Source organism: Asterias rubens, chromosome 13 (assembly GCF_902459465.1).
Source record: "Asterias rubens chromosome 13, eAstRub1.3, whole genome shotgun sequence".
NCBI classification, from domain to species: Eukaryota; Metazoa; Echinodermata; class Asteroidea; order Forcipulatida; family Asteriidae; genus Asterias; species Asterias rubens.
Window position 1 is genome coordinate 7,270,135 of NC_047074.1, and position 19,918 is coordinate 7,290,052.

A 19,918-nucleotide genomic window follows, 5' to 3' on the forward strand; every position below is an offset into this window, starting at 1 on the left:
AAAACAATCAGAAGTCCTGCTATATATTTGTATTAACCATCATTTATGTCTTTCATGAAACAATTCAATACACCCAGAGCTAGCTGCCTGCATATTTTCGTTGGGATTTCTTAATAAAACAAAATACATCTCATTTCCAGAAGTATTGACCCAATTCACATGACGTCATCATCAGAATAATCTTGGATGCGCCATATTGGTGGGCAATGTCACTGTGCGTTGAAGTGCACATTTTAGACGACGCAGCGTTTACACGTAAACCTATTGCCCTCCAAAATGGCGAGTGTGGCACAGTCGACGCGTGTGACGTGCGTGCTAGGGGTCAATAGTGGATTTTTACAGATTTGACATAAAGACATGGTGTGCTTGGCATCCTGTTCATATGAAGTTACAGTGTAGCAGGCCAATAAGACTCATCAAGTAGGAGTTTGACCAATGGTGTTTAAAGTCGCCCACTTTATATTTGCTCAACAAAATATCCACTCAGACTGCATGCTATCTCAAAACCACAATTCCACAAAATATTGGATAAAAAAATCATCAGTTAAAACAGAAAATAAAGACAGGGGTTTTAGAAAGCAACGCAGATATTTGATTTCATTCAATTCAGAGGGAGAGGGGCTTAAGAACGAGCAAACTGAAAGGATGCAAAACACAGACATTTAAATACAATCAAGATGCATTCAAAGGTTGGTCTCTAAAATAGGGCCATCAAAACTCACGGGGTAGCAGGTAAAGTCCTTTTAAAAAAGGCCAAGGACATATCCCTTAACGTGAGGTCACCAGAAAAGGCCCATAAATACTTTCCTTAAAGGCTGCAGCTAGAAAGTAACCATTAACAACTGTCTTCTCTTAAAAAAAAAAATTCCACTTTCAAAAAGCCTTTAAAAATTTGGCTCTGCAATTAAAATTTTAAAATAAAACCACACACACAGAACCCAACACATCCCGATTTAAACACTCACTTGGCGGTGGTATATAATGCGAGGGTTGACTATTCATTTGCATGGACGCCAGGGCTTGTTGATACATTGCTGGATGATGTTGAAACATGCCTTGATGATGTGCTACGTGTGATCCAGCTGCCACACCCTTCTTGGCTGGCGGTAAGAGTCCTGGCAAGGCAGCGTTCTGGAAGAGCGGTGTTGGAAGCATAAGATGAGAGACAGTAGAAGTCAAGAGAGATAGAGAGAGATGGGGGGAAGAGAGAACAAAAAAAACCAAAAGACAAGGTTCACGAGAACTGGAATGATTCTTGCAAAACTTCAAAGTAAACTTTTAAAACTCACTCTTGTAATTAATAATAACTAATAGTTCTATACTATCTGTAAAAAGCTGGTGTGTAAATTGTATACTGGTGGCAACGCAGGGTGGTGTAACTTGTTGGATTCAATAGTTGCCTAGTTATGTGGCAATTTTCAAGATGTATTTTACTATAAATGTTGGATAAGGTCACCGTAAAATTGTGTTTTAAGATACTGGACACGATTAGTAATTGTCAAAGACCAGTCTTCTCACTTGGTGTATCCAACATATGCATAAAATAACAAACCTGTGAAAATTTTATCTCAATTGGTCGGCGAAGTTGCAAAACAAACAATTTGACTACCTTTTCCCTTTGTCTACTTCTTTTTCCAATTTAAAGTTGTAAAGGAACAATCATTCTAGATTATTTTGCTAATTAATGGAATTTTCAATCCACTAAAAGAAGAGCAAAACCTGGCAATTTGTTCAGTCATTATGCAATTTATTTTGAAATAAAAGCGATTTTGTTTTAATTTGTTTCCGATTTTTTTTTTGCAGTATACAATTTACAGCACAGCAGTTAATGAAAACAATACCTAAGCTATGTCTACCTCACTACTTAACATTCTAGGCAAATTATTCAACTAATTTTCAAATATCTGATAGTTTTTATAAAGTGTAAGATTCAAAGAAACCATTTAGGTTTGATTAGTTTTCTAGGGACAGTGTTCCCTTCAGTACTAAGAAAGTTTAGATTTCAAGTCAATGTGCAAATAAAGGCTCAGACCTAAACAAAGCGATTTGTTTTATCTTTTGGAATGCCATTTTCACTAAAAGGTAAAGAAATTCTTTCCACAGCACATAGACAATGCAAAGCCAGGGCACTAACAACAACTAAAAAATAGCAGAGAACAATAATAGGTGATTTGATTTTTGCACTTTTGGTTGGGCACACAAAATGTACACACTATGCTACCCCATCCCTAAAATGCAGACACATATTGGCGTTAAGAACAATGAGGTCTAGAAGCTGCCTATAGTAATTCATGCTAGGCTGACAACAAGGAAATGTTTGTCTAATAATTTGTTTTCTTCTTTTAGACTTTTTGAAAAAAGTTTAGAAAATGAAAATAAAATGAAAAAAATAGGACATGCATTAATCATGTTTATTGGTTGTTTTTGATACTAAACAAAGATTTGCTAAATCTTTGTTTAGCTACAGCAGTTATATTTGTCAAACATGCATTAATCATGTTTATTGGTTGTTTAATTACAACAATCAAATGACTTTGAAAAGATCTAGTTTTAGTTTCATTGTCATCAATTTTTTTCTAATTTTGTTTTTAATATCCTCGATGACTTCTACTGTCATACAACAAATCAAAATTAATGTCATGTTTTCTGAACTCATTTCCCTCTCTAATAGGAACTTTTTCCTCAAATAAAATGTATTTTAGTGTAGGACAATCTTATCAATATCTTGAGTGGTGTCCTGTGGTCAATAACATTTCAATGTTTGTTCAGATTAGCATAAAACATATAAAAATATAAAAACACATGTAAAAAATGGACTGCCAGCTCACTTTTTTACTGCTGAATAAAAAAAAAGCAATTTGCATAACTATTAGAGAGCTTGATGTAACGAACATGTAGAATTGTTTTAGAAATGGCTCTTCTATGAACTTTCAAAAAACTCTCATTACACATTCGAAAGAATTGAAGTAAAGTAGATGTAAAGTTTGCGATTTTCGTCTTTTTTTTTTTCCTCAAGAGTTTTTATTCTCATAGAATTGAAATTTAATTAATTTCTCATAGTATTCTGTTAATTTCTTTCATGATTTTACAAAGGCAAGACGTCTACCTAATTTAAATGCCTTGATTTTAAAAGTTTGCTGAAATTAAAAAGCTGAAAGTTTGCCATTAAGAAAATATTGACAAACATGCTGTATTTCAACAGGTTATGTCAAAACTGCATGTTTTAGAGAATCTTTCGAGGATTCAGGTTAAGCAGACATAATATACGCTTCACTTGGTTTTGAAGTCTCCAAATTGTTGTTTAAATGGAAAAGTATTGTGTGAAATAAAATTTGAACCTAATAGTAAAAAGATGCATTGAGAAATAAACTTTGGAATGTAAATTATGAAGTATACACACGATGGTTTTTTTTCTTTCTAAAAATGGGAGTTCCTTCATCCTGCTCTACCTTGTACATTTTAGCGAATTGGTTGTATGTAAGAGAGTTAATTGTTTTTAAAAAACACCAGGAAGAATTCCCAGAAACTTGACTTTTGATCTATTTTTTTTTTAAGTTGAAGTCATCTATCTGGAAAGGAAGAAGAGCACGGTGACAATTCTACAGAGCAAGCTGGCATTCCATATAACCCTACTGAAACTATTACCAAAAACTTGACACAGTACACTATTGTTATTAACTGTCCAGGGTGCATGAGTGATTAATATTTGGCTGCAGTCAAAGTTTTCTAAATGATTGACTGATAAGACAGGGTTGGAGTTAGCTAACCATCAAACCAATTGATTCTCATTTTTAAAAGTTATCAAATTGTTGTCCCCTTTTTCTTTCAGCATTGTATTCAAACACCTTACAACAAAGTGATGAGGGGAAAACGTGCCAATAACTAAATTGACAATTTTTTCATTTTATTTTAACTTTCCAAATTAATTTTGTTTGTAAAGAAATGTCTTTCATGTCACAAATAAGCAGATGTTGTTCTTCATAACGAGCTTGAAGTATTAGAAACAGAGAAATTTGCAAAAACTAATCCAAAACGCTCGACAGAAATATTAGGACTTGCTTAATAGTTTTGAGTTAGAAAATGTTTAGAACATTCAGATGTAGATTGCAAATTAAGACAGATACAAAATAAAAAACAATTTGTGTATTGCTGTTTGTTTTCTGGTCAAAGTGCTGGACATTCAAACATTGCCACCATTTCATTTGTTTTGTAAAAACAAGGATGCATATGTGTGCCATCACCACATGCACTGATTGGCCAGTTAACTACTTTAAATAAATCTACATCAAATCAGAATACATTTACATAAATGAATAATAAAAATTGCAAAGCATAAGACAAGACTATTTTTTCCAGTACCAGAATGATGTCATCTGCAGGCTCCCTGGCTCGTTTCTTGCTGATTGTTTCAGGCGTGGTCTGAAGCTTATTAGTATGCGCAGCCATGATGGATTTTGGCCAATGGGATTGCAGCATGGGACAGGCAGAGTCATTAACATAAACCAGCAAGCAGAGCGGCAATGCATTGTGGGTGGAAAAACAAAAGAAGCAAAGGGTGGATGTCAGTGACCTCATGCATAAATAATGAATCAAGAGAAGAGAGATAGAAAAACACACACAGAGGACTCTTTAACACTGGTTTGCACTCGTTTTGTTATCATTTATAAACCAGTTTAGTTTTGCAAAGTGTTTCATTGGTTTAGTCAAATTGGAATACTAGGTTCAAAATCTTTCAAGTCAGTTTAGGAAACTGTCATACCAAATCAGTGTTTTAATTTTGTATCAAGTATTTGATTTTTTTTTTAACTGATAGTATTGTGGAATTTCTGAACTGGATTGATCAACTAATTCTCAATACAAGTTTCAGCTGAACCGTGACAACTATGAATACATCAACCAGAACTTGTTGATCTCATAAAATTGTTCGGTTATAGTTCAACCATACTAAGTTGAAATTCAACAACCTTCTCTTTCTGAAGGTCTTTTTGCAGTGACAAACGGAAAGATAATTCTGCTTAAACAAAACAGAAACAGCATTCAAGAGTCCCCTGAAATATGTTTTTGTTGGTTTGTTTTCATATTTGCTGGTTTCATACACAATTAAAAAAGTCATTCTACAACCAAGACAAGAACTTGAGTTAACTTAGATAAGGTCATTTCAAAAGCTAGTCATGAAAAACAAGAATCAATAAACCCCATTCTGCAGTAGAGTAATAAAACAAACACAATAGACTGGCTTGATTGGTGCAACCGACATTCACCGCGTACTATTTAGGAGTGTTTTTGTTTCATTAGTTTGGTCTTCTTTCCAGGTACATAAATTGGTTTAGGCTAAAACAAACAAGTACTTTTATGTGTTATTAGCAAATATGAGTTTCTATTGTCATACAAAATGATAAGGAATCATCACATTTGGTTTCATCAATCCAGTGAACATGCAATTTTTCTACAAGTAAATTTGTTGGTCCAGAATGAAAACAAGGGGAGTTTATAAATACATTTAAAAATAACTTTGTTTATTATTTGTTGTGCGATTACAGGAACACGTTGCCTTGGATTGGTAGAGTTGGTCTTTGAAAAGTGTTTGTAACCGTTTGTTATAAAATGCATATGATTAGAATGATATTTTAATCGTAGAATATAATGATCCACACAAGTATCACTCAAAATTGCGTGGTTTTCCTTTTACCTCGTCGACAAAACACGGTCGACCATAAATGGCCGACCGTGTTAGTTCGCAATTTCGAGGCATATTTGTGTGGATCATTGTATTCTACTTTTAAAACAACTTTCTAACCATATGCATTTTATAACAAATGGTTACCAACACTTTTCAAAGATCAACTCGCCCGATCTAAGGCAATGTGTTCCTTTAAGACCTGTCGGGGAATTATACAAAAATGCTCAAATGATGAGAAATTAATCACCAAAGTTGAGATGGTTACACTGGCGTTTCTTATTATGACTGACAGATTGACAATTTGGACAGAAGAGAGCTTCTACAGAATGGTAAAAACAACTACCAAGAGATCAAATAATCAAACAACATGCAAATTAGACTACGAAATGATCAATGCGTAAGAACATACAGTGATGTTATGAAGTAAACGACGCCAACAAAAAAATAATTGACAAAATTGTTTTTGGTTTAGTTCTGTTTTTTTCTTCCTTTGTAGGGTGAAGTAGAGGGTTTAGGGGGAAATATTGAAAAAGATTGGGCAGAGCAAGCTAAGTGTTTACTATAGTCAACTAAATGGAGCGCCCAAAAAAAACCCGGAGGTATTTTTGCAAAGCTTTTTGAAGTGCTGAAGCTTTCTATAACTTCTTTGAAAACACAGCAAACAATAAACAATGGATATTGTTGTTTATTGTTTGACTTGTTCAGGCTGAGTAAGCTATGTAGTAGCTGATGCTATTGCATGTTCACTGGTTGGTTTAACCAGGCCTATGAAATGTCTGACTCGGTTAATTAGGGCTGTTCTATTAGTACCTGCACTAGTCCTATAACAACTATTCAAACTAAAAATAACCAATCTTTCCTTTTGTTTTTCTTAAAGTAAATGTACTTTATCTGTAAAATTAAATGCTAATGAGGATGTAAATTTGAGTGTATTTTATTTTCTTTCCATTAATTGTATGTGTGTGTAAGGTTGTTGTATAACAACTTAAAGGCAGTGGACACTATTGGTAATTACTCAAAATAATTTTTAGCATACGACTTACTTGGTTACAAGTAATGGAGAGCTGTTGATAGTATAAACATTGGGAGAAACAGCTCCCTCTGAAGAAATGTAGTTTTCGAGAAAGAAGCTATTTCCCATGAATTTGATTTTGAGACCTCAGATTTAGAATTTGAGGTCTCGAAATCAAGCACCTGAAAGTGAAAGCACACAACTTCGTATAACAAGGATGGTTTTTCTTTCATTATTATCTCGCAACTTTAACAACCAATTAAGCTCAAATTTTCACAGGTTTGTTATTCTATGCAAAGATCCACCAAGTGAGAAGACTGTTCTTTGACAATAATCAATAGTTTCCAGCGTCTTTAAGCATATAGTGCTATTAAAAACAAATAGGCATTGTGCAGTAAAGAAAGAACATGAAGTATACAAAATCAACCAAAAGATATGAATAAATTAAACTTTTCATTTTCAAAAGCCATGGCAAGAATTCAAAGCATTTTTTTCCCCTTCTTTTTTTCTGCCCAAGTTGTTTGAACAAATCACGTAAGGACCACAATCATTTGCCGTGCATTGTGCAAATAGTTCACATCGAATTGAAAAGACAAGTCTGTTTACACAACTTCAAGTTCCTCGAGTAAACTGACTAGCCGTCAAGTGAATCCAATAATAATTTATCTACACTTAGGTCTATGATTTCATGAAATATTATTATTAAGTGATTTTAACTACAGGGAAGGTGCACAATTTGCGTTTGAAGAAGCTAAAACTAACACAGTATTGATTGAATAAAACGGATTATCATTACTCTTAATATAAGGAAAGGATTGCGCTAACACCATGTAATGACTAGCCTACATGAGTTGGGGTGGTTCTGAAAACAACCGTTGGTTTCAACTTGACGTTTCGACGATCAGAGCATACTGATCGAAACATAGAGTTGAAACCAACGGTTCTTTTCAGAACAACCCCAACTCATTAAGATGGAGTCATTACATAGTGTTACCGCAATCCTTTCCATATCGAATTCCACCATGTTAAGTTACAAATCCTACTTATTCTTAATATTAAAATCCAACGTTCCTGAAAACCCCTTTCCCCCGTCTGATTTGCAATGCTACGTTGTGACTGATCAACATATTGGATTAAGTTTATAACTACTTTTGATTTTGAGCAACCTGCTTATATTTCTACTTCGAAAAGTGAGTTAAAAAAAAATTGTAATACTTATAAATAAATATATTCATAAATAATCAATAAACATATTGATATCATCAAATTGCCGTATATGGGTTTGCCCAACAAATAATGTCTGCACATCTTTTTCATTTCAAAGACAATAAGCTTCTGAATAAGTAGCCAACCGTTCCCTATTGCACCTTCCCTAATGGAACCCACAACCCACTTGACGAAAAAAAACCAAATATTAATCAACAATAAAATATATAAAAAAATAATATTTACATTTTACTAATTTACTGGTGTAATCAGTGCACCAAGTAGCCATTTGTACATTTGTTTTGTTTCATTCCCATTTTGGTTTTGTTTGGTTTGGTTTGTTCATTTAAATTCGCAATAATATAAAGTCAAATAACTCAATGCCTGCCCTATGCTGCCTCCAAACTCTGTGAACAGCAAAATAGTGTGTTAACAAATAACAACATACAATAAACAATATGAAAAGAATCTTGCAATAATACAATCATTCTAAATGCTCTTTGATTTTACTAGAGGATAGTAAAAATTAAAAAATTAAAATATATCTGGGGCCAACATCAGTATCACAATTCACTTACACTTGTGGAGCTTTCACACACACATAATAGTGTTAAAAATGATGGACAACTGCTAAGACACATGTGCATTTGACTCGACAAAGTAGTTACACAAATGAAAATGGGTTTTCTATTTTTAAAAATACAGTGGACAATTTTTCTTGCAATATTGGTTAATACCAAACCCATTTTACCCAACTTCCAAGCTGTTATGCATAACCAAAGATTTCCCATCAATCCTGCCCAATTATGACGCCACCTAAAAGCAAATTACTGTCAACTCTGCCTGGTGTTTCCCATGCACTGATTGGCTAGAAATAGTTCTAGGACTCTTCCATTATGCCAAGGAGGGGAGGGCAATAGTGGTGCAAAATGAAACTACGTCTAGAGTGGTGAGATGGAAGGGTTACGTTTATGTCAGACTAAGGGAAGGAATAAAGGGAGTGGGTTTAGGGACCAGGAGGGGGAGGGGAAGGGTTGCAATTCTTATATTGAAAAGTTATTCAGTTTATTATAAAAGAGTTAAAAGGAACAAGGTGGTCTTTGAAAAGCGTTTGAAACCATTTGTTATAAAATGCAAATGGTTAGATAGATAATTTAAAAGTAGAATATAATGATCCACACAAACATGCCTCGAAATTGCACGGTTTTCCTTTTACGCCGCAAAGATACACGGTTGGCCAATTTGTGGAGTCAAACGTTTGACTTCATGAAATGGCCGACCGTGTTAGTTCGCGACATAAAGGGAAAAGCACACAATTTCAAGTGATATTTGTGTGGATCATAATATTCTACTTTTAAAACATCTTTCTACCCAAATGCATTTCATCACAAACGGTTTCAAACACTTTTCAAAGACCAATTGTCCGATCCAAGGCAACGTGTTCCTTTAATAGGTTGGAGAGAAGCACCCAAGATATAACTAAGCTGAAGGAACCACAACATTAAGAAAGAGGGAACTTACAATGACATTCTTTCTGAGTTTTCTGAGATTAAGTTTCAAACTATTGTTTTCGTAGTGTACAATATATTGGGGGAAATTGAGTGGAACTTCCTTTCATTCAATGCTAGTTGCCTTGTTCCACTCTTACTGAACAGAGAAATGCTTCCAAATGCTCTCAAATAGTAAATAATTGTATGCAAATACATGACAAATGTATTGTAGGCTACTGGATTGGGTGAAAGATAGAGTAATACGAGCAAAGGGAAGGGCAGGATGCAGGGGTGTGGGATATACAATCATTAGGGGAGAGTTTAATGTTCGTAAAACTCCTCCGATCACACATCCATTCAAATATGTTTTCTATCATGGATTGAAGACCAGCTTCTTCTTGTTAAATTCTTCTTCATTTTTTTGGTTTACATCTAGTAAAACTTTAAAATGGACTCTCCGACATGATTCTTAAGGATGGGGTGGGGGGGGGGGGGGGGAGACGCGACTGGGAACTGGGTGGGGGGAGGGGGGGCGGGGGTCGTAGGAATGATGTAATGATAAGGAGGTTGGTCATTAACATCTTTAAGCTACATTTGCTTTCACAACCACAAGCTACAAAAACAAAAATTAGGGATTGGAGAGGGTTTAGACAATGTCTGACAACAACAGCCCCGAACAAAAAAGACTGACTCACATTTATCTACGACTCTACAACAGAGGGTGGGTTAGACACGTAAAAAACGACGAAATCAAATAGGGAAGGGAGTTTGTACAAAGCAAGACATGGGGGTTTTTGAGACTCACCACTGCGGCTACGCTAGCTTGGTTGGCTTGGTGTTGGGCAGCCTTAATTTTGGTCTGTAGGTGAGCAGGCGGGTGGAAATATTTGCATTTGTCTCGACTGCACCGCCCCTTGATATAATCCATGCAGACGGTAACAGTGTTGTCTAGCTGATCGATGGCAGCACCCTCTGCTGGGTGGGCAAACTTGCACTCTGCCCGGGAGCAATTGCCCCTCTGGAACTCTCGACAGACCTGAGGGAAAGGGGGTAGGGGTGGGGTCAGGTTTGATGAAAGACATCGCAAGAAGGAAGAAGCAGGCAATGAAACGATTATCCCTTTAATCAAATCAAATTAAAATTATTTTGATGGCCCAATCACAAATTAGCTTATAGGTAAAGTTAAAGCAGAGCATTTCGGAACGTAGAACGATCGAAGCAGGCATTATTGCAGTCAAAGTGCTAAGAAAAAGCAACTTTCATACGCTTAAAAAAGAAAAGTGTTTCCAAAGCTTTCTTTATAATTTCATGCTGCTTTCCCAAATTGTACAAAGTTTGAAAGTTATCTCAAAATGGTTTAAACCAATGACAAGAGCTATCCCCAAAATAATTTATTAATAATTTTATAATCTACAAATGTTCTCAAGTTTCTCCAATAAACCTTTGCAGTCATTTTCCACAGCCAAACCCGGGCATTCTCAACTAGGTTTTGGACAATCAGAGGAAAAAACCCCCAAACAAACCAAAAGTGCAATACACCCCAAAAAGATCAAATTGTCTGTAAAAACTCACTTCAAGTTTGTCATTCTTTGGGCGAGGCTGTACAAAAGGTATAACTGCACCGTTTGGTGTCATAAACTGTCCCGGTGCGGGGAAATCCTGCAGTTGATTAGGGGCTACTGCATTCGTTGGCGTCAGGTACTGGGAGTACATGTTGATGTGATTTGGCACTTGGTTTGCCGGCGGCTTTATTGGGAGAGAAAGGGGGAAAAAAGGCAAGAAAGAAATGTGAAAAGTTAATCACTGACATTTTCACTTTAATTTATAATGCAGTATAAACATTCGTACTATACAAAGAACATGAAGTTAATCTGTACACTTGTGGAGTACACATGCTGATCTCCACGTAAACCAAAGCAGTGCTCTTATAAACTGTGGTTTTCAATTGATAAGGCAAGCAACATATCTACACATTTTTGACATTGCAATTTGTGCACAATGAAAGTAACATCACAATGCAAAATGCAATTAATCAGCTCAGAGGGCGCTCTACAGCATACACAAAACAGTGTAAAGCAACGTTTAAATTTGTCGGCAACATTCATCAACAAGCGTAAATATTGATGGAAACAAGAAAGTGTCTCATGTTGTCAGGGGTGAGAGTCATTACTAACGAAAAAGTCTGAAACTTGGATACAAATTCAAAGGTATGTTGAAATGATGCCATTTCTACTGTTTGGTAACCCTCTGGGTTATAGATTCCACGGAGCTTTTGGAAACAGTAGCCAAAGCACTAGAGAAGTAGACCAATGAGCAGGATTTCTGGATTTCTGGATTTCTGGAACAAAATATTGCCTGATTTTCTTCACCAGGCCGACATAAAAAGTCTGAATTCAGCCAGTTTAAGTCTGAACAATCTCATCCCTGTGTTGTATTTGGCCGATGGGTTCTATTAAAAGGAATTACACTCCAGTAAAGCTTTCTTCACATTTCTTCTCTGATTTCACTCAGTCAGTTTCTCAACACTCTGCAACTGTCATTATTTTAATGATTGATTAGCTTCATGAGCTGGGCTGCTTACAACAATAGCTAAATGAAACCTGCCCCCTCAACCCCAAAATGTCCTGGATAATGCATACCAGCTTTGAAAATGTAAATTTGAGATGTCCATGTCATCATGGACAACTTTCTCTCAATTCTGATAGAATTTTGTTTGTCGAAGTTGAGGGTTTTGCAAAACATTTCAGAGACACCCTTGGCAATGACTGGGGGACCATTTTGCCACCAGACGAACAGTTCCTAATGCCTTTTATTCTGATGCTTGCAGTATTCGTAGAGCTTCAGAAAGCTCAATGTGTTGCTCAGTTGAAATGAAACTCGTACAAGTAAAAAAAAACATTTCATATGAAACTGGTACCCCAGAAGGACTCCCTCAAGAAAACACAAAATGGAAACGAGTCTTGCTTAAACCTCAGGCAGGAATTCCAATCTTACATGGGATAGCTTTAGGAATAAGGAAGACAGGGAATTGCCTAAAAAGGTTCCCCCCTCATCTGCTCTTGAGTCCTGGGGTTGACCTTGCAGCAGCCTGCTGAAAAGGTTTGTTCTTTCTTGGCTTCCTGGGTTGTCAATTCTCCTTACATACACTAAAGGCAAACTTTCTTAGTCCAGAAGCAGTCAAAGAGGGGGTCGCCAACACAAGGGGGTTGCCAAGACAGAACTTCTTGCCAGTAAAGAGAAAAGACCATGGGGATCCCATCAGACCAGTATCCTTGACAGTGACCGTTTCTCCAAGAGAGAAAGAAAGAGACGAGGAGAGAACCTATTTTCCATTTTGATCCATGCTATGATCTGCCACACCCTGTGGGCAGACAGACGGTCAACTCTCTTGCCAGGACAGAGAGATGGTTTAGCTAAGGCTCTTAGGCTGACCCCCAAGAGATCACTTCGTGATGTCAACATTGCTTCATTTAACAGAGACGTGAGACATTATCATTGCTTGGATGTTAAAACACTTTCATTCAATCCTTTAAGATGTAGATAGTAGACCAAGAGGGTGTAGAAGGGAGACTGACTGTGTATCTTCTCCATGCTGAGATCATTGTTGATAAATGGAGACTATCTCTGAGTCCTTTTGTTGTTGTCTTTATGCAAGTCGCCAGACACACAAGGCCTGAAGGCCACTTCAAGGTGTGGGCTACAATTTTTTTTTTCAGAGGATGTTGCTACCTACTCCTAGGGCTGAAACAGGGTTACCCCTTTTACAGTCCATATGATGGATGTAGGCTTGAGTACCATCAATCCGAAGCCTGGCCAGTAAAGCAGAGAAAGCACTACCTCCCCAATTTGACGTAGCAAGTGTCACGACCGGGATCCGAACCCACACCCTGCTGATCAAACACCAGAGCTTGAATCCGGTGCTCTTAACCGCTCAGCCATGACACGCCACAAGCATGATATGAAGGCACTGTTTACACTAGGCGAGGGAAGAAGAGGGACCAATGTTCTTTCACTGTACCATAACCTCTGTGAAACCATACTGCTTTATTGGAGATTTTTCCTCACAGTACTCTAGGACTTGATGACTAGTGAAACATACTACTCGACTAGTCGTGTTTCAAAAAGTCGCCACTGCAAAACTATTTGTGACTCGTTTAATTCTCAAGATGCGTTAGGGCAATATTTACCACAGGCGCAATGTAGTAAAATTGAAGCTAAAAGGATTGAAGGATTGTGTCACTGATCATTTCTTTTGTAAGTAAATTATGTTGTTGTGAATAGTCGTGATCAACACAATTGGTTCACCAAACAGGTAGTCGCGACTATTTTTGTATTAGTCGTGACTATTTTTGTAGTAGGTGGGCGACAAGATTATTTGAGTAGTTGAAAAACGACAGTCGGAAGAGTCAACCAGGCCTACAGTACACACAAAATACAGTTTCGCCAACCTTTTCAGTCAAGGCTGTACACAATCCCCAATTAGTATTATCATACTTTCAATTTCAAATAAATCCCAGGCTTTCAAAACAAATCCGTTCAAATTTAGCATGATTAATTCATCTTTTAATGAAACAAAACCAGACATACATCCCATGGTAGGATGGTATTTGACATCAGTTTTGTTCTGAAATTTTTACAGTGATAGTCATACTAACTTCGCTTTATTGATGAGTATGTCATGCTGATATGTAACCTTGGGGGCTTAAGTATTAGAAAAAAAAACTGAACTCAAGTGGACTTCTTTTCCAAGGTTTTAAAATTTCAGACTGTGTGAATACAAATATTTCCAAGTGCTTTTAGTTTAAAATTAATGAAAACAAAACTTTCTAATTTAGGTTTTATATGATGTGAGGCATTGCATGGTGAGGTATGAATATATATATTTGGTTTGACGTAACACCACGTGTGTAAGTATATTCATCACTTTTTTGGGAGACTTCAGGTTTTGCAAAGAAAACAAAATCTTTGAATTTCAGATTCAAATGCTTCTCGGCCATAAGGTATATTTTGGGGGTTAAACAGATATTCATAAATACCTCAGTCAGTTTTGCTATTCCTATTGGTGGAGAGCGCGTCACGTGAGGGTGTTTAAACCTTTGATAATGACCAGTGTTTATGACTGGTTGTGAGCGGGACAGTTTCTTCATTCCTATTGGTTGAGAGCAACGGCTGGAACCGTTGTGCCACATCACTCGATACGCGCAAGATACGCGCAACGCGCACAGCAATCTCCTTCTAAGGAGTTGCTTACCCAAGGGCCTTACCATTTCATAGTTGGAGGGGTGTTGTGTTGAAAGAAATCATTGAACAATTATAGTTCTTGCATTTATTTTACTTTTTGACCAAAAAGTTTTGATGTTTTTTGACTGAAAAGGTATTTATGAATGGGAATCAAAGTGTGTTGAATCGGTTTTCAACTAGTAGTTTATACCCGCCAAGGCTTGGTTCTTAATAATTTACCTCGACTTTAAGAACCAGGCCTCGTTGGGTTTAAACCACTAGTTGAAAACCTCTTCACCACACATTGGTTCCCTTATTAACCAAAAAATTTACTCAAAAATGAGGAGCAACTAACCATGGAGACAGGCATGGGATACAAGTAGGTACTGTAGAAGGAAGATTCTGACACAGCGGGTGATGTACTGTGGGCTGGTGATGTACTCAAACCAGGGGACGGCGCCTACAGGTGCACACAAACAAACACACAAAAGGAGGGAAAAACAAGGCTCAATCATTGGTGGGTTTCAGGAGAGTGGAACTGAATATTCATGAGGAAGGGGTGGAGCTATAGGAAGGTTACAAATTTGCTCTATTGGAATGACTGTAATTAAGGGAAGCCGGCTAAAAATGAATAATCATTAGGGTAATTTTTAAATTTTTTATTTGCTTAAATTTTCAACCTCTGTGAAGCGCCTCAGAACCCTTGTTAGGGTTGAGGGCGCTTGTTAAAGCTGTTTTATTATAATATTATTATTATTTGCACCAAGAGTGCTAACAGTCATTAGCACTGGAGTTAAAATTACCAATGCTAAATTGCCTATTCATATTAATTACAGGTAATGCATATTCACGTAGGTATAAGTATATAATATAGACCATGTGACCGTGTACATTCTTTGGGTATTCTGGCAGGCAAGATACTGCACAGGTCATATGGGAAAGTTTACATTTTGTGGCATAATTTCCACATAAATCCAACAATTATGGAAGTAAAAGCTGGACAAGTTTTGAGATGTGCCCCCTTTCATCATATCAAAAGTTGATAAGAATTAGACAGTGCAATCTCCATAAAATATAAGATTTTATGTTTTCTTCCATTGAGCTGTGTACATGTTGTGCCTGCAGGAAGTCCAGGCTTTGTGGCTCTTTTGCTAACATGTGATGTCACAGGTCACATCTATTTTGACGAAATCGTAGGAGCACAATGTCAAGATGATGGATCAAACAATAAGAGCCTTGATTATAATGTTCTCAATGTTAAGACTTGCGCGCTGTGGTCGCTGTCAAATAAGAACAACTATTTATAAATAAGTATTTTTTTAGCCTTCAAAGCTTTAACTTTTTAGCACCAGAAATTAACAAAGCGTGTGAACAAAACTAATATATGCATAGCGCTGCAAAAAATAACAAACAAATTAAAAATATATAAATAAACAAAACTTCTAGCACCTTATCCTGGTTACATTGCATGTCTGATGACCTTCTGACCTTTAGGACCTTTCCCTAGTTACATTAATGTCTGATGACCTTTTGACCTTTAGCACCTTCACCTTATTACAGTGCATGTCTGATGACCATCTGACCTTTAGGACCCTTCCCTAGTTACATTGCATGTCTGCTTTTGACCTTTAGCACCTTAACCTAGTTACATTGCACGCATGATGACCTTTTGACCTTTAGCACCTTTACCTGGTTACATTGCATCCTACAGGATGTACTTGACAGCTAGTTACACATAAAGAGACACAAACAGAGGGCAGTGGACTAACCATGGCAAGACTGCATCTATATATGTAAATGACTCTGTGAATCACAGAATGGTCCCATTGCATCCAGCGCTGCCTAAGATACAATCAACAGCCTCTAGGTGGTTAGAATCCACAGCCTAGGCATCATCATCCGAACCCACCCCAGGGGAAAAGTCTAACTCACTGACAGAAACAAGACATCCCTGGAGGCATGCAGGGGTAACGCAAGCACCTCCTCAAGGTGCTGCCGCTAAGACAGACATCTGACAACAAGGGGTTAACAACGAAAACAAAGGCCGACCAGGGAGGCCCGAGTGGATGTGATGGAGGTTTCTTAAGAAGGAAATGAGGACCAGAGTGCAACAACATCTAGAGGGGAGAACGGGATGCTTGTCTAAATACTCCAGACAGGGGGATGTGTCAGAATCTTTAATGCCATCAAAAAGGGGTTAAGTGACTTAGTGGGCTGCACGCTGGCAGGGGGCATTAAATATAAAACATTGTAATTCTGTTTATTCAAATCGATCATCAACTTTTAATTAGCTGCTAAGCGTGTAAATTTTCCAAGCACAACATTTAGTAACCAGAAAATGCGCAACAGCGTTCCCACTGGTTCCCCGGTAGCAATGCCAAGCATCTTTATCGAGCAAATTGCCCCACAAACTATTACTGAAATGCCTCTCTGTAATCTGGTACTCGAAGTGACAAAGTCAGCCAGCTTCAATTATGTTCAGACTCTATTTGGATACATGGATTGGATTTGTTTAAAAGATAAACAAAATAGTCGAATGATGAGACCTAGTGAGCAGATTACTTATTCAACTCTCAATTACATATTGCGACAGTCCAACATGTACACATGAAAGGACCGCCTGGGCTTCCAGAAGGAACACTCCACACAAAGGCATTAACCTGTAAGTTGAAGCCATGAAGAAACAAATATTGACCATGGTGGATCCCGTATTTCATTTATTTATTGAATACACACCAACCAGCACAAAGACTCTAGCCTCTCACCGGGGGGGGGGGGGGGGGGGGGGGGGGGGGGGGGGGGGGTATTAGTTTTAACATATTCTCTATTGGAAGTTGTCTGTGGATAGTTTTCTGCAGGACCAGAAATCTCTTGGTTTACAATGCTTTCTCTTTCGATCTACTTGTAATATTGGTGTGGGCCAAAACTGAAGTTGAACATTGTACTTGATCACAATTTTACAATCCCAACGTTGCAAACCGCATAACGCTCCCTTCCTTCCTTTCCATGATTTCTTAAACCTTATGCCCACACTGCCCAGACAGTCTCCTGTCAGGACCTTAATGCTTCCATATCGATTGGGAGTGAACTCTTGCAGTGCAGACACACAGAATATAAGACCTTATTTTGTATTTGGCCACGCATCTCACAACTCCCAACATCTGCAGGTCTCCCATGCATACGCAGCAGGGAATTATGTAAAGAGAACTCGTGCTAGTTTTGTTATTCCCCTGCTCAGACTGAGAGTAAACACTTCGAGACCCACCACGAGAACACGGGAAGGAGCGAAAGAGAGATGGGGGAAGAGAGGTATACCACGAAAGCGTCGTCCATTTGTGGAAATAAACCCAGGACGACCGCAATAAACCGCCAAGTCTTGAAGGAAAAGAGAGAAGCAGTCGAGTCTCCAAAGTGGAACGCTGAAGTGCGGGGCATTTAGTGGTGTAAATGATGAAAGATGTATACTTGACACACAGTCTGTAGTGCTATGACTCAGGCCCCTAACCACAAGTAAATTCTCAATCAGAGAAAGAAAGACAAGGATAAGCAAAGAAAAAAAACCAAGGGTTCATCACGTGATTGATTGCGCCCCCGCAAGTCTGCAGGGTTATCGGAGTTCAATGGCTGGAATGGGATTCCACATTGCCGTCATAATTAATTCAGCTTTCTTTTGTCTGCAGGTGAAGGAAAGGCAATTTTGTGTATCGTAGACGCGAAAATTACACTTTTTGTGTTTTCTCTACTCCGCTTCTCTCACTCACTCACTAACAGCGTCGGGTAATGATATCGGCCTTTTGTCGTTAAGTGGATCGAGCTTGGAAATTAACTCTATAATAAGATGGGCCCTTATCTTGCCGGTGTTCTGACCGAGACTTTGAGTGTCTGGGCTCGCTGATGCAAATGTTTGAGCCTGTACATGGTCTCTCCATATCGCCAGAGTGGTCGTTACCTCTGATGGCAGAAATACAACCACTTGTGATGAATGCTGCTCTGCATTCGTGACTCGTTTCCTTTCTCAGTGAAATTTACTACCCGAGAGAGGGAAAAAAAGAGGGAACTATCGAAGAATTTGTAGATTATATGCTCTCGTTGCTGCCGGCATTCTTCACCACTCTCCATTCAAACGATAATACGTTGATAAATATGTGCAGACTCAGTCAACTACTACGACTGTGCAATACAAATGAACAAATGAACAAGCACATGCATACATTTTCCATGCCAAGCAAACAAAATCAAATAAATGCAAAGAATCTACCGAAGTGATCACTAGAAAAAAAAAAAGAAAAAAAAAATGAAAAAAATATAAACCTCAAAAACCAGTCACTTTTTCCCCTTCCTGGAACGATTTAGGGAACGGTTTTACTCTGTACCTTTCACAGCAAAATATTTGGACAGTCCGGACTTTGTGCACACAGAACGCTAGCATTGAGTATGACAATTTTGTGTAGCATTTTGCTCTGCGATACGAGGGAAATCGTTCACTGACATAGTATTGGCCTACCTGCGCAGGTTTGTTGTTTTCTGTCTTGTCATTTAACATAATACGTTTGAGAAAGACCCTGCCATGGTTCAAGTGTCACTTAAACAAGTTGAGTATTTATACCACATGCAATCAGTCGTAACATTAATAATGAGGAAATAGCCAACAGTGTACTGACCAGGAAACAGGAAATGGTTCCATAAAAATAAAAAAACAGTCCCGCAAATTTAACTGGGCCAAACTGAAACTGTTCTCATTGAAATTTAGAGCACTAACAAAAGGAAAAAATATTTTGATAGTAAACAAAACAAAGACCTACCAAGATCAACATTGGTCTGTTGCTATTGAACGAACTATCAATCTTTGACCCTACCCATGTGACCTTGATTATCTCGTTAAAATGACACTTTCGTTTAAGACTGTTGTCATAGTATATCCATCATGTTTTTATCAAATAAAATCAAGGTAACCTAACAACCGTAATAGAGCAAAGTCTAACTCCTTGCTGGTATCGTGGGAATCATTAACTCATTATTTGATTATGAATACATTATAGGAATGGGACCAGCATAGTAGCCAATTCTGAATGGATTTTTTTTTCTGGAAATCAAATAGTATTCTTCAAATTTTTGAAACTTTTCACTGAACACCGTTTTTCCAGATCATGTTGTTGCTGATGCGGTACATCCCTTCAAACCATTGGGTTTTGCTTTAAATAATATCAAAGGATGTTTGCAAATGCAGAAATAGAAATATTTCTCACAATGTTTTAGTTAAAGACACTGGACACTATTGGTTATTGTCAAAGACTAGTCTTCTCACTTGGT

The 19,918-nt window shown here is 37.5% G+C and overlaps 1 protein-coding gene across 14 annotated transcripts in view; it reads right to left on the reverse strand.

Moving 5' to 3' along the window:
• Positions 1–19,918, reverse strand: part of LOC117298772 (muscleblind-like protein 3) — a 73,291-nt gene that overhangs the window by 19,995 nt on the left and 33,378 nt on the right. For 11 of the 14 annotated variants that reach the window (XR_004519988.1, XR_004519989.1, XM_033782096.1 and 8 more), the window contains 5 exons: positions 14,964–15,068; positions 10,961–11,134; positions 10,194–10,424; positions 4,360–4,425; positions 966–1,131 (listed from right to left, as the gene is read on the reverse strand). Coding sequence is in view for 12 of the 14 variants with exons in the window: in XM_033782096.1 (XP_033637987.1) it covers positions 966–1,131; positions 4,360–4,425; positions 10,194–10,424; positions 10,961–11,134; positions 14,964–15,068 (742 nt within the window). In the remaining 2 variants the exon portion in view is untranslated. The remainder of the gene's footprint in view (positions 1–965; positions 1,132–4,359; positions 4,426–10,193; positions 10,425–10,960; positions 11,135–14,963; positions 15,069–19,918) is intronic. The other 3 variants (XM_033782092.1, XM_033782099.1, XM_033782095.1) reach the window with 3 other exon arrangements.